Source organism: Gopherus evgoodei, chromosome 15, assembly GCF_007399415.2.
Source record: "Gopherus evgoodei ecotype Sinaloan lineage chromosome 15, rGopEvg1_v1.p, whole genome shotgun sequence".
Taxonomy (NCBI): domain Eukaryota; kingdom Metazoa; phylum Chordata; order Testudines; family Testudinidae; genus Gopherus; species Gopherus evgoodei.
In genome coordinates, this window is record NC_044336.1 from 13,634,299 (window position 1) to 13,648,702 (window position 14,404).

At 48.4% G+C, this 14,404-nt stretch overlaps 1 protein-coding gene across 5 annotated transcripts in view; it reads left to right on the top strand.

Moving 5' to 3' along the window:
- Positions 1 to 348: 348 nt before the first annotated feature.
- RNF157 (ring finger protein 157) overlaps positions 349 to 14,404 on the top strand; it is an 82,381-nt gene continuing 68,325 nt past the window's right edge. For all 5 annotated transcript variants that reach the window (XM_030534898.1, XM_030534899.1, XM_030534901.1 and 2 more), the window contains exon 1: positions 349 to 828. In XM_030534898.1, the coding sequence (XP_030390758.1) occupies positions 741 to 828 (88 nt within the window). In that variant the 5' untranslated portion in view covers positions 349 to 740. The remainder of the gene's footprint in view (positions 829 to 14,404) is intronic.

A 14,404-nucleotide genomic window follows, 5' to 3' on the forward strand; every position in this document is an offset into this window, starting at 1 on the left:
ACTCAAGGTGCCTCCGGCAGGTGGCTTCTGGGTCCAGCTCCTGGCTGCAGGGCCTGCCTCTGAGCAGCTCCTCCCTCCCCGGGCCGGGGCTGGACCCGGACCCGGGCCCGGGCCCCCCGGTTCTGCCCCCCGAGCCCAGACCCCGCCCAGCTGGGGCGCTGCTGCGGCAGCCAGGTGAGCTCGTGCAGCTGCCTGCAGGCGGCTCCTGCCCCCCGGCCCGGCCGGTGACAGCTGCCTCCTGCCCGCCTCCATTGGCTGGCGAGCCGCCCGAACGTCAAGGCGGCGCCCGGCCCCCAGTGCAAAGGCTCCGCGCGGCTGCGGGCGCAGGAGGAGAGGATGCTGCTGCGGGCAGGGGCTGCCTCCCGGCCCTCCAGCAACAGCGGCGGCGGCATCATCCTCAGTCCTGGCGATGCAGGCACCACCTCCCGCCCCTGGTGAGCCGCAGTGCTCCAGGAGGGGCCCCCGCTAGCCCCTGCCCAGCCCAGCCCGTGCATTCAGCTCCGGCGAGGAAGGGATGGGCGTGAGGGCAGCTGTTCCTGTCCCCTGCTCAGCAGCAGCAGCAGGAGAGTCAATGCGGCAGCCTCCCCACTGAAGGAGCGGTGGGCAAAGCCAGTGCGTTGACTGAGGACAGTGTGAAGCTGCCCTCCGCCTCCTGCCCCTCTCCCGCTTGCATTGTCTGCTCTTGCATTCATCCCGTTAGGAACACCCCAGCCCCTGGATCCCCTCTGCAAGGCTCAGCCATGGGGGCGCTGACCAGCAGGCAGAACGCAGGGGTGGAAGAGGTGGACATCCCTTCTAATTCAGTCTACAGATATCCTCCTAAATCCGGTAAGGCTTAAAGAGCGGGGGACATATGGGAAGCAATGGGACTGACCTGTGCGTGCTCAGGAGCTAACTCCAACCTCAACTAGCCTGGCAATCATTTCATCCTGTGTGGTGAGGGAAAAGGGCTGGTCCAGTCCTTTTGCTGGGTGGGGGGGCGATGCAGTAGTTTCTGAAGTTGATCAGTTTTCGTGGAGTTTGTTTCAGGAAGAATGAGGCTTCCAGGCAAAGGTTCTCAAAGGTCTGGACTGCCTTAAATCCTCTTTTCCCTTGCTTGCATGCTGATACTTTGTCAGGCTGCAATATTTTTACACAGGGTCTGAATTATATTGGTGACATTCATAGCACCGTGCTCACTAGTAAAGAAATGACCTTTCTTTTCTATTTGTTTTATTAATTGTATCTAATGTGGATATAGCTATAGGACTAAATCCAGAGACTGAAGTGAGTTTTACTCAGTTCTTGCTGTGGCAAAATTCCCTTTGAAGTCCCTAGTAAAAACTGAAATGGGACCACAGCATCCCAGAATGAATTGCTACATACCCATCTTTGTGTGTGCATGCATGGAATACAAAATAACCGTAAATGTGGTGGCTTGTGTATGTTCACACAGGTTGGAATGTTTGCCTTGCGTGTTACTTGCATTTTAAAAAATAAAATGCATAAATGCTGGGTGGGGGTTATACAATTCTGGCCTATTACACAAAGCTGTGTCATCAGCTGTTCTTGCCAGCGTTCTGCATTATTTGTGTGGCACGGAAAAGAACGGCTTACGAATATTGCAACGGCGAGGAAAGAACTTTGGGTTCTGATAAGAACTTCAGCAAGTACAGATTCAGTTCCAGTCTGCCAGCTTAATGATTCTCTTTTAAATAGCAGATTGCATTGATAAATTGTCATTACAAGGTGCAAACAGTTGTCTGGCTTTAAAAACTTAGCTGTATCATGTTCCACTTCATTTTTCTTTTGTGTTTTGGAGAATAATTCCCAGGGTGACAATATCACTCAAGGCACTAGGGGCTTGTGCTCTTACAGATACTTACCAGGGCTGCATGTTATTTTTAAAACCATTGTTTAAACTCCCCTCGAGTTCCCTATTGACCAATCTGAGACCGACCCTTCCCCTGAGGATTTCATGAGTGTGGTTTGCAATTCTCCTAGCTGGTGAACCTGTGCTTCTGACATGATCATGCAGGCAGGATGCCTGGTCTAGATGAAACCACACAGCATTGAGAGTCAGCAGTTCTGAGTTCTGATCTTGGCTCTTCCTCATGGAAGAGCGAGTGACCTTGAGGAATCACTGACCTCCTTTTCCCCCTGTATAATGGGAATGCCAATATCTATCTTAGGAGAGGGTTAATTCAGTAGTAAATATAAAGAGTATTGTGATCCTTGGATGGAAGGTGTTATGGATGTGCAAAGTATTACATGATGGGGTACATATTTTAAAGATGTCTTGATCCACCCTGTGTTTATACTTGGTTTGCAAAATGAGCCTTGAGGCACTGAATATTATTAATAGGTTAAGGTAAAAGCTAAGGGCTTCAGTGCTATAAAAAACTGTTAGCTAATTACTAGCAAGGACCTTTTTAGAAAGAATTATTGCTAACATAAATTATGTTCTGTATTGAAAATATGTGCTTGCCTTTGTAATAGCCAGCATAGCTGGAATCGGTCTGCCGAAACATCTGTCTGGTTATTGGCGTTTAACAACTTCATTTCCACCGGACACACTACAAGGTCTATTCTGGTGGGGTCATCATTTTAAACAGGTGATGCCTGCTGGTTTTAATCTCCTCTTGATGCACCCATGGGAGTCGCACGTTTTTACAGCAAGGTGAGTTATGTGGAATCCCTGAGTACTGCAATAGATACTGTGAGCTTGGCATGTGCTGGAACTGCTAGAGATGATTCGCTTTCCACTTTCCCATGAGCCGCTTTAAATGCTGTCATTTTTGTTGTATCCTTTTATTTTACCTTCCTTAAATGTAACTAAGCTTTGCATCGTGACCTGTTGGAAAATCTTTGGGAAATGAATGACATTTACAGTAGGTATCTAAAGTTCAGAAGGAAAAATGTGAAGAGAAGGAATGGTAGCTTTGTAGTTAAGGTATTGGACGAGTACTTGAGAGATGTGGATTTAACTCCCGGTGCTGCCACAGACTCCCTGTGTGACCTTGGGAAAGTCATTTAATCTCTTTGCCGCAGATCCCCATCAGGAATGGCAGAAGCTTCCTAAACGTGGGGTGGGGCCACCGGTGCCCAAACCATGACTCTATCCCCCATATCGCCCCTTCCCCCAAGGCCCCGCCCCAGGGAATCTATTCCTGGCTCTGTCATCCCATGCAAGTCATTTAACCTTTCTGAGCCTCAGTTTCTCTACCTGTGAAATGGGGGTGATAATACTTCCCCCACTTACTTCACCGGATTTGAGAGGCATAGTTCATCAATATCTGTAAGCTGCTTTGCAGTCCTCAGATGGAAGATGCTGAGGAAGGGCAATGGGCTAGTTTAGTATTACTATGATTTGATGTCCTCAAAATATCAAGGAGTGAATAGACTGGAGGCCGCAGTGCTGGGGGTAGATGTCTTTATCCTGCTCCTCAATAGAGTGACCTCTTCATGAATGAGAAGGACTTTCTCATCTTCAGTTCGGTTGCTTGGCTAAGCACCTGCAAAGCTCAGTTCAGCTGCTAGGTGTTTTAGATGATTGGTTGGGTCCAGGTTATCAGTGGAGAAGTCAGGGCTTATAGAGACACTTACAGACGCTGTATCAAATCTGGTATTGGAGCACTCCGTTACCAGGCAAAGTGCAGCGTGGTGCAATGGGGCAGGTTCTAGCACTGTCTGGGTTCCCCCGTGTGATTTTTATTAGTGTGTCTCTGGTTCAAAGTTGCGAGGCTGGATCAGGAACTGAAGTAGTAATTCACCAAGTCAGATGTTTACCAGAAGTTGTCTTGGGAGCAAATACCGCCATCTGAACCTAAGATGACCGGGGACTAGTAACCAAGAGAAATTACAATTGTTTTGTTTGTGGTCTTAAGTGGGATTTTCTTTCAATTTTTGTGGGGCGGTTGAGTTAGAAGAACAGTTCTGGGCGTGGGTGGGAGAGATGCTTGTGGTGCTGGTTTCTACAAGTGTCATGCGTCACTTGTGTGAAGTGTAAACATTCTCTGAAATGCAAAAGTTGGGAATGCAAATCTAGAGATGAGTGTATTATTAAAAGTAACCTTCTCCAGAGGTGGAGAACATGATAGCTGTAGCGAAGAGGAAGTGGTGGGGCTCAGAACGTATGCATGGTCCTTGGTTCCCTGCTTCAGAGGTGCGGAGATTGGGGCGGTTATGCAAAGAATTGAAATGCACTATTATTCATTGTGTGGAAAAAGGTGACACCCTTTCTCTGCTCCCAGTTGCATCTAGTTTCCTTTCTACTGGCTGGAAGATGCAAGTAACTCAGCTTGCACCCCAGGTTTAAGGGTGAAATTTACTTCAACTCACTAGTCACGCTCTACGCTGGTGAAGCATGCAGGAAGCTTGGAGGGGGTGATGCACCAGGGCCAGATTGCGGTTCTGTAGCTCCTTCCCCGCGCTCTGTGGGCTGGAAGAGTGGCTGTAGTTCCTCTTGCATCCCTTACATGAGATATTTAGAGCCACCAAATAGGGGTAACTGTGGACACTGTGCCTGTCTCCTGTCATTCACTTCTGCCACATAGACAAACAGGGGGAGCACCTCCAAAGCATCCGTTCATAAATCTCCTGTGCAGCAGCTCTGCTGGCATCTCCTCATGCAGAGCCCCACCGTGGGATGTAGTGATGTGGAAGCCAATTTGAAGACTGTATGTACTGGGATAAGTGTATTCAGAACCCCAGTTTACCCAGCTGGAAACAAGAGGCAGGTATTTAACAATGAGGGTTGTGACGGGTTGGATCACAGAAACCCCCTGGGAGCTGCCACCCGTTGTGCCAAGACTACTTCTACCCCTGCCTTCCTTGCCAGCTCGGGGGCCCAGCACTCTGTCTTGCTGAGCCAGACACTCCCTTCTGCTCCAGCAAAGGCCCAGGGTCTGAATTACTTGCCCCAAAGCTGCGGGGTTTACCTGAAAGCAGCTAACAGACGTGTTCCTGTCTTTAACACTCTGATGCCCAACTCCCAATGGGGTCTAAACCCAAATAAATCCATTTTACCCTGTATAAAGTTTATGGAGGGTAAACTCAAATTGTTCACCCTCTATAACACTGATAGAGAGATATGCACAGTTGTTTGCTCCCCCAGGTATTAAAACATACTCTGAGTTAATTACTAAGTAAAAAGCGATTTTATTAAATACAGAAAGTAGGATTTAAGTGGTTCCAAGTAGTAACAGACAGAACAAAGTTAAGTCACCAAGCAAAATAAAGTAAAACATGCAAAATCTATGTCTAATCAAACTGAATATAGATAATCTCACCCTCAGAGACGCTTCAGTAAGTTTTTTCCTCAGACTGGACACTTTCCAGCCTGGGCACAATTCTTCCCCTGGTACAGCTCTTGTTCCAGCTCAGGTGGTAGCTAGAGGATTCTTCATGATGGCTTCTCTCCATCCTTTGTTCTGTTCCACCCCTTTATGTATCTTTTGCATAAGGCAGGAATCCTTTGCCCCTCTTTGGGTTCCCACCCCTCCTTCTCAATAGAAAAACACCACGTTAAAGATGGATTCCAATTCTGGTGACATGATCACACGTCACTGCAACACTTCATTGCCTACTTGCCAGCACACATGTATACAGGAAGACTTAGGCCTTGGCTACACTGGGGCTTTACAGCGCTGCAACTTTCTCGCTCAGGGGTGTGAAAAAAACACCCCCCTGAGCACAGCAAGGTACAGCGCCGTAAAGCTCCAGTGTAAACAGTGCCCCAGCACTGGAGCGCGGCTCCCAGCGCTGCAAGCTAATCCCAGCGCTGCAAGCTAATCCCCATGGGGAGGTGGAGTACGTGCTGCGACCACACTCAGGGTATGGCTACATTTGGAATTTCAAAGCGCTGCCCCGGCAGCGCTGCGGGAGCGCTGCCGTGGCAGCGCTTTGAAGTGTGAGTGTAGTCGGAGCGGCAGCGCTGGAAGAGAGCTCTCCCAGTGCTGCATGTAAACCACATCCTTTACGGGTGTAGCTTGCAGCGCTGGGAGGCGTGCTCCCAGCGCTGCCGCCCTGATTACACTGACGCTTTACAGTGCTGTATCTTGCAGCGCTCCGGGGGGTGTTTTTTCACACCCTGGAGCGCGAAAGTTGCAGCGCTGTAAAGTGTGAGTGTAGCCATGGCCTCATACTTCAAAGCGCTCCCGCGGCAGCACTTTGGTGTTTCGAGTGTAGCCAAGCCCTTACGAGTAAACCGCAGCCATCTGCAGACAATTGTCCTGGTTAATGAGAGTCATCAAGATTCCAAACCACCATTAATGGCCCACACTTTGCATAATTATAATAGGCCCTTAGAGTTATATTTCATATTTCTAGTTTCAGATACAAGAGTGGTACATTTATACAAATAGGATGAACACACTCAGTAGATTATAAGCTTTGTAGTGATACCTTACAAGAGACCTTTTGCATGGAGCATATTCCAGTTACATTATATTCACTCATTAGCATATTTTTATAAAACCACATAGACTACAACGTCACAAGGGTAACTAATTGTTGGACCAGATCATCAAGGGTTGTGGCACATTCCCCATCACCTGGAGTCTTTAAATCAAGTCTGGATGTCTTTCTAATGGATATATAGTTCAGCCTCAGGTCGCTGGACTATTAGGGTATGTCTACACCAAGGGTATAACCTATGGCATGTGTGCCGAAGGTGGCACGTGAGCTGATTTTCAGTGGCACTTACCCTGCTTGGGTCCTGGCCAGTGGTCCAGGGGGCTCTGCATTTTAATTTAATTTTAAATGAAGCTTCTTAAACATTTTAAAAACCTTATTTACTTTACATACAACAATAGTTTAGTTATATATTATAGACTTATAAAAAGAGACCTTATAAAAAGGTTAAAATGTGTTACTGGCACGGGAAACCTTAAATTAGAGTGAATAAATGAAGACTCAGCACACCACTTCTGAAAGGTTGCTGACCCCTGGTCTACACTGCAGTGAAAGACCCTTGGCTGGCCCGCATCAGTATTGCAGTGTAGAGGTGCTCCTAAGGCAGGAATCGCTGGGTGAGACTCTCAGGTCTATGTTATGCAGAAGCTCAGACTAGATGTTCCTAATAAACCCTTCCAGCCTTAAAGTCTGTAAAAGCTGCCACCAGCAGTGCAGAGATCTAAGTTCACATCAGGTCTGATAACTGGGAGCTCACTGTCACACTGGGTCTTATCCATTATGGAATCAGCTTCAGAAACTATTTGTCAGGGAGGCTTGTTTATCTCTACAAGTTGATTCCCCCACCCAGTGTCCAATCTACTATGGTAGACAAAGGTGGTTTTTATTGAAATGCATAAATTGAATCTTAGGTGCTCTGGGCATACGAGTGGCTCTGACGTGAGGGATCTAATCAACCAGTGACGCTGTGCAAACAAAATACTGGGGTTTGATGCCACGGTTAAGGTGCATATGTGCTGAGTTGTGCTGAGCATTGAACATTCCATCCAGGTGACAGTCAAAAGAAGAGGAAGTGTCGTGGTATGATCCAGGGGATTAGGTTAGGAGCTGGGGTGCCTGTGCGCTACTTCTGCCTTTGCCAGTGCCCTTCTGTGTGGCCTTGGCCAAGTCACGTAACCTCTCTGTGCCTTTGCTTTGCCTCCCACCCATTGGCTACCTTATCCAGATAGAGGGAAGATCTTCAGGGCAGTAACTGTCTCTCATGCATTGGCACAGCACAATGGGGCCCTGTACTGGGTCGGAGTCCGTAGGTGCAATTGGAATAAATAATACAAACAGTGGAACCTGTTCGTATCAGAGGCTGCCATAGGGGCTCAAGGACTCCACGTTTTTGGCTTGTGGCTGCCAGTTTGTTTGTTTAAAAGAAGACAATCCAGACAGTGTTCTTCTGTTTCAGCTTTGTCCTCCCTGTGCTTTCTCCTGAGGGCTTCTGTCTAGCTTATTGCACTAATCTAAATGAGCCATACCACAATGGGCTAAGGGAGGAGGGAGGGTGGCTTTGAACCACTTCCCATAGTAGGAAATGCAGACATGCATCAGGCCGGAGGCAGCTGTTGAGACAGAGATGATGCCTCCAAAATCACCTACATCCACTGCACCTTACAGTGGGTGCATCAGGTGCTCCACAGATATCTGCCCAGACATGAGGGGGTGGGGAGGCAATAGGAGCCTATATAAGAAAAAGACCCAAAAATCAGGACAGTCCCTATAAAACCGGGACATCTGGTCACCCTAGATGGAAGGATCCTAATGCCTGAACTCCTCCCACCTCCACCTCTCTTCCTTTCATGCCTGCGCAGGGTTGGGCATGATCTTGCCCTCAGTTTACAGTTAACACACTGCTGACATTCTTCTCTACAGGAAAAGCAGCAGCCATCGGTGCAGGTTGATTACCAACAATGTATGCAGGTGTGTGTGTGCAGGGGTGGGAGGGGCTTGCAGGTGCCTGCGAGCCGTTAACGCAGCTGTGGACAGCAGGTGGCCAGAAGCAGAGGCTTCACTGTACATTTCGAGAAGAATCCCTTATGTGTGGTGTTAGTGACATCTTAGATGATCCAATCGGCATTAAAAAAGTAATTGACTTATCCCCATTTATGTTGTTTGCTCCACTTGGATCAGGTTGGATAGTGGCAGTAGCCTGGTCAGTTTCCCCTCTTTTTAATCAATTTCCCTTTAGGGTTGTAATGCACTAGCCCGACCCAGTTGTGTTTGGAGTCCCATTATGATTAATTATGCGTCACCAACAGTGTGCTAAGTGCTTCAAGACAAAGTATGAATTGGCCCCCCCAGCTCATCCGCCTGTTTTCATTGTTCTTTTGATTTCAAACTCTTTTGTAAAAATGGTCACCTCTGATCTGCCCTGTAACACTGCCCCGTGGTGCACCTTTCAACTGGAAAGTGGTTTCAGCCTTTTGTTCCTAAGGGATGGGATGTAACTAATGTGTAATCCTGAGTATGAGATGTAATGAATGGTGTGTATTGCAAGGAATGTGGTATAGCAGATTTGAAGCTGAAATGAAATGCAAAGCTGCAGTCTCAGGTGATTGTCAGCAATAGATTCTAGAAAACCAGCAAAACTGGCTTCAATTGCTTTATGTGCACAGGAGTTCTCAAGCTGAACAGTGCCTCTCAGCCCACTTGATGAGGGAGCTGTCTGTGTAGGGTGTCAATTGACTCCTGTTTAAACTACAGTGTTTTCTATAGAGCTGGATGGGGCATTATCTTTCCCCACCCACCCCCTCCTGCCAAGCAAATTCTTCGTGATCAGCAAAATGGAAACAGACCCACAGCGATTGGACACTTGCAGGAGAGCTTTATTTGTGCACTTAAGTTGATTAGCCCAGCTGCCATTAGCACATTAGCCTTGCATGGCACAGTAATTGGAAAAAGCTGCCTGCTGCTTGCGAACTCCTTAGCCTTGTGCTTGTCTGTACTCCATGGCGGAGTTCTTTGTCTCGGAGTGTACGGTATTGCAGGTGGAACCCTAATTAGATCTCTTCCCGGGACAGGACAAACCCAAGATTCCTTCTCTATAGCAATTCACCTGCTGGGTGTTCAGCACACACACGAAAAGGAGCCCGGTCACATCAAATATGCATTGTGTACATATGTGACTTCTCTTACATGAATACGTTGGCACGGAGGGATGCTGATACACGAGGCTTGTCTTAGTGTAGAGGTGACGTCGTGATGCCTTGTTCAAACTTCTGTTGCTTTTTAAAATCGCGCAGTTCACTTCTACTGTATTCTTCATTTGTTCCTTGAGGTCTCAGAAGTTTGAAATCTTATTAGAGCCTGGCTCTCCCTCAACAATTTAACCATCCTTGACAGGGTTTAATCCTCTTGAGGCAGGTGCCAGTTAAAGAATTATAATTAGCCAATAATAGGAAGCTTGTTGTTTGACAGTGGGGACTTCAGACCCCTCCTCCCCTCTCTTCCCAGCAGTGCCTAGGCAGTTAAAGTGTTTGTCTCAAGGGTTGATCTCTGGGAGAATGTTCAAAGCAAGCTTTTCACCAGATGTGGGGCAAGGTAGCCTGGTTTGCAAGTTTTCCTGCACCGGGGTGTCAGCATAGAATGAATCTCTGATCTTGTTGCTCATGGCCTAGGTCCCTGCATGTATGAGTGACTTAAGGGAGGAAAGGAAAGGAAGCAAAATATTAATATTAATACTCCAGACCATGAACTGGTGGTGAAGGCAGCAGCATGATGGAAACAACAGTCAGTGTTTCGGGAGTGCGGTGTCATAGTTGGCGTGCCCCAGCAGCATATAACTACCCTCTGATCCCACTGGAGCCAATCACTTTGCACTCACTACAGGCTGATCACAGAGACAGCAAACTCCATGCAACAATAGATCTGTTGTTCTTTTCCCACCCTCCCCCTTTTGCACCTGATTGGGAGGGGAGCATTGGACCAGCACAACCCATTTGCTTCCTCCTTCTCCTCTTCCATGTGGATGAGCCAAAACTGTCAATTTACCACTTCTCTCTTTAATCTCTTCTGCCATGACTGATGCCCTTCTGCTGGGCCTATGGAAAATGTATAAGGCTTCCTGCTCAATTATTGCTTGAAAAGCAAAGAGTTTTGTAGGTGGGCAGTAGCGGAGTTTTGGTATTGAAAGGAGGGCTCAAGCATAGCCAGGAGCCGAGACATCTTGCTGTTATCCAGGTTACCTGGGGAAAAATCCAAAGGCTCGCATTGCTCCAGAGCTTTCGTTGTTTGTGTCCAAATGATTTCATGGTAGCTGGAGTGGAAGCGAGACATTTTCCCTCCAGTAAGGAGCTGGTTATAGATCTTCTTCCCTCATAACAGAAAAACAAAGCAGTCTTGGAAATGCTTTTATTTATTTTTTCTCTTTAATGCTTTTTCTTATTCCATTTGCCAGCTTATTTTCCATGCTCTGACTTCTTATGTACCAAAGTGATCCTGTATTAACGAAGGTAAAAGGAGGGGTGTTTTCACTCAGTTTTGAGCATAATGAAATCTGTCATATACCCGCCACTGCCACAGCTTATGGTGCAGTTATCCTCACCACACTCATGTGGGATAGGTCAATGCTGGTATCTGCGTTTTATAGCTGGGAAATCGAGGCACAGCTGATTATAGCTCAGCTTAATTAATTAGCCTCTTAGAGTGGGTAGGACAATCCCCACCTTTTCATGTTCTCTGTATGTATATATATATTTCCTTGCTATATGTTCCATTCTGTGCATCTGATGGAGTGGGCTGTAGCCCACGAAAGCTTATGCTCAAATAAATTTGTTAGTCTCTAAGGTGCCACAAGTACTCCTGTTCTTTTTGCGGATACAGACTAACATGGCCGCTACTCTGAAATAAGTGCACAGGGTCACACAGGAAATCTGTGGCAGAGATGGGACTTGAACCTGGGTCTCCTGAGTCCCAGGCTAGCACTATAATCACTAGGCAACTCTTCCCCTCAGCCCCTTCTCTTACATCCCCCTTCAACCAATGAGCTGGGGGCAGGCGGGGTAGCAAACCCCAAGGCTCACCTGACTGAGTGGTGTTGCTATTTACTGGTATTGTAGTAGCACCGAGATACTGCAGTTGAGACCAGGGCCTTGATGTGCTAGGTGCTGTACAAGTGCACAGTAAGGGACAGTCCTTGCCCAGCAGAGCTTACAGTCTAAATTAGAGAGAGGAAAGGTGTATAACTGCTCTGCCAGGTGGTGTCATGAGCAGCAAGGGCCTGGTTCACTATCTAGGGGTTCCTCTTCAGATTACAAAACAAAAGCAGCTCAAGTCCCCACCCAGAAACCTGGGAAAACTAAACACCTTCCTTGAGCATCCTTACAAGGCAACATTTCCCCTCTCGCAAGCACTGAGTCCGCATCTAAAAGGAAGACGGTGTTTATAAAGGGGCGAGGGAATGCCTTGTGAATGTGGGAACATGCAGCCCCAATGGCTCCCCAGGGGGTGAGTGATACCACCCACCATATCCCCATTTCACAGATGAGGAACTGAGGCCCAGGGAGATCATTTGGTTTGCACCAGGTCACACAGGTTATCTGGTGGATCTGGACATAGTCCAGAGCTGCTGAGTCCCAGCGGCCAGAAGACAACAGAACGGTCCGGACTAATGCGAAAGGTGGAGGGGCTTGGGCCAACAACAGAGGAGGTAGACGGGACAGGATCCAAATCCCTCTGATCCCAGGAGAAGGAAAGTTCAAGCCTGCACAGGGAGCTTTTCCAGCATTGTTGCTCCCGTGGGAGAAATGCAGCCGTTGACTCCCCTGCCCACTCCTGTACCCAGGGGGAATAGGAGCTAGTGCTTGCAGCACTGACTGCTGTGTTGAGTTTCCCTGGGTTCAGATGAGAGCAAGCAGCGTAAAATGTCTTCCCCCTGATTCCCCTGCCTCCGAGCGCCAGTCCTGCCAAGGGGTTTCCATAGGATTCTGGAGAGGTGCTGCCCCATCTACACTAGCTTTTGCTCTCCCTTGCCTGCATCGGGGGCCTTGGGCCCTGGCCTTCAACTTCTTTTAACCTTCACCCTGAACTTCAGTCACTGAGAGAAGTGAGAGGCTGCTGGGCCCTATCTAGAACCAGGCATTGTCGAGGCGGATGCAGTGCCAGCTTCCTCATGCAGCCCTGCATGTGCTCTCTATGGAGTGCCATGCACAGTTAAGAGACGCCTCCCTTCTGATCTGCAGCACCTGCCCTGCAGAGAGCCCTCTCTCACCTGGCTGGCTGAATCATGTGTGGGGAGCATGCTCACTGAGAAGTAACTGGAGACCATCGTGGTCAAAGTGCCCAGTCCACTGGGGGCCTTTCCACTGAGCGTAGTCGGAAGTGGATCTGGTGCTAGATCAGGATTTGAACCCAGGGCTCCAGGATTGTTGAGCACACACAATAAATGGCGCTACTGCTTACTGCAGGCTGCCCCCTTTTAAACTTTTGTAGAGGCCTAGGAAATTCCCCTTAGACGGTTTAACGTGCACTTCTGTGATTTACTCTTCTGCCCAAATCCCTTAATCTGTCCGAGTGAAGCCACGTGATGCATATCCTCACCTCTCCTCCTCCCCAGACACGTGCCCATATTGGTTTTAGCAAAGGTTGAGAGCAGCTCACTGTTGGGTTCTTTCAGATGGCAGCTTTCTCTCTGTGAAACTATCTTACCTATAAATTATGCACATGGAAAATGGGGCCAGAAAGCAGCAGGCATCAATAATTGATAGTCGAGCCTTCCTCAACTGTGAGCTACGTCTTTGTACCCGCTTAGGTGTCTGGTGGTTTTCTTCTTTTAAATTGCACAGTGTAACTTTTAGCTGCTGCTTGGAATCATGTCAAATGTCACTTCACACCCTCCTACCCTCCCAGAAGGCCCTGATCCACCATGTATCTGCATGGAGTCCACGGGTGCCAAAGGCTGCAAAGCGCTCAAATGTTAGACCATTGAAATTAAGATTAATTAAACGGCTGTGTAAGTTAAGGTTAATTAAACAACCGTATTATTAGTTGTGATATGGTAGTGCCTAAAGGGGCCAGTTTCAGGTGTGGCCCCCATTGCATCAACAGTGAGAACTAGTCCTTGCACCAAAGTGTTTATAGGTAAGGCTATGTTTTGGTCACAGGGATTTTCAGTAAAAGTCATGGGCAGTAAACAAAAATTCCTGGGCCTGTAACTGTCCATGACTTCTACTATATACCTCTAGGTAAAACTTGGACCGGAGGCTGTGGGTGCTATGGCGAGGCAGTCTGAGGGTACTGGGGGTGTGGCCTGGGATCCCTGCTGGTCCTGGGGAGGAGTGGAGGGCAGAGGTGGGCAGTGGCCTGTGGCCCAGGCCCCCCATGGGTGCTGGGGCGGGAGGAGATTGGCAGGGCTGGCAGGCTCCCGACCCGGCTCCTACCTGCAAGTCCCCTAACCCTAACCTGGCTCCGCAGGTGCAGCTCCTGTTGGCCAGGAACCGCAGCAGGGGTGGCACCTGCGGGCAGTGTGCTGAGCCCTCCCGGCCGCCCCTCCTCCTAAGAGCTGTGGGAACATGCCAGTGTAAAGCTGGGAGTTGTAGGCAGTCACTGTTTGAACTGAACAGATATATTGAGACACACAGGGTCTGAGTCTGATCCCATGCCAGTTTTTAACTCCATTGGCTGCACCAGAATCGTTCCTGATCTACACCGAGCCAGTGAGAACAGAAATGGGCCCACTGTTTTCTAGTGTGTGTCAGTATCTCACTATTCTGGCAGCGTTTACTGGCTCAGCAGCAGAGCTAGACTGACTCAGCTTCTGACCTCCAGCTGCTCCCTTTCCTGCAGTTCCCGGGGCTTTTGGAGACATCCCTGCATTCTGGCATGACAGTGACTGGGTGATGGGGGTGGGGGAAGAGGGGCTGCCGCTGCTGTATTCTCTAGCAAGCCTAGAAATTAAATCAAGTCTATTACAAGGATTAATACCTCTGTTTCTAATCCCCAACGTTGATCTGCTCTCCCTCCATTT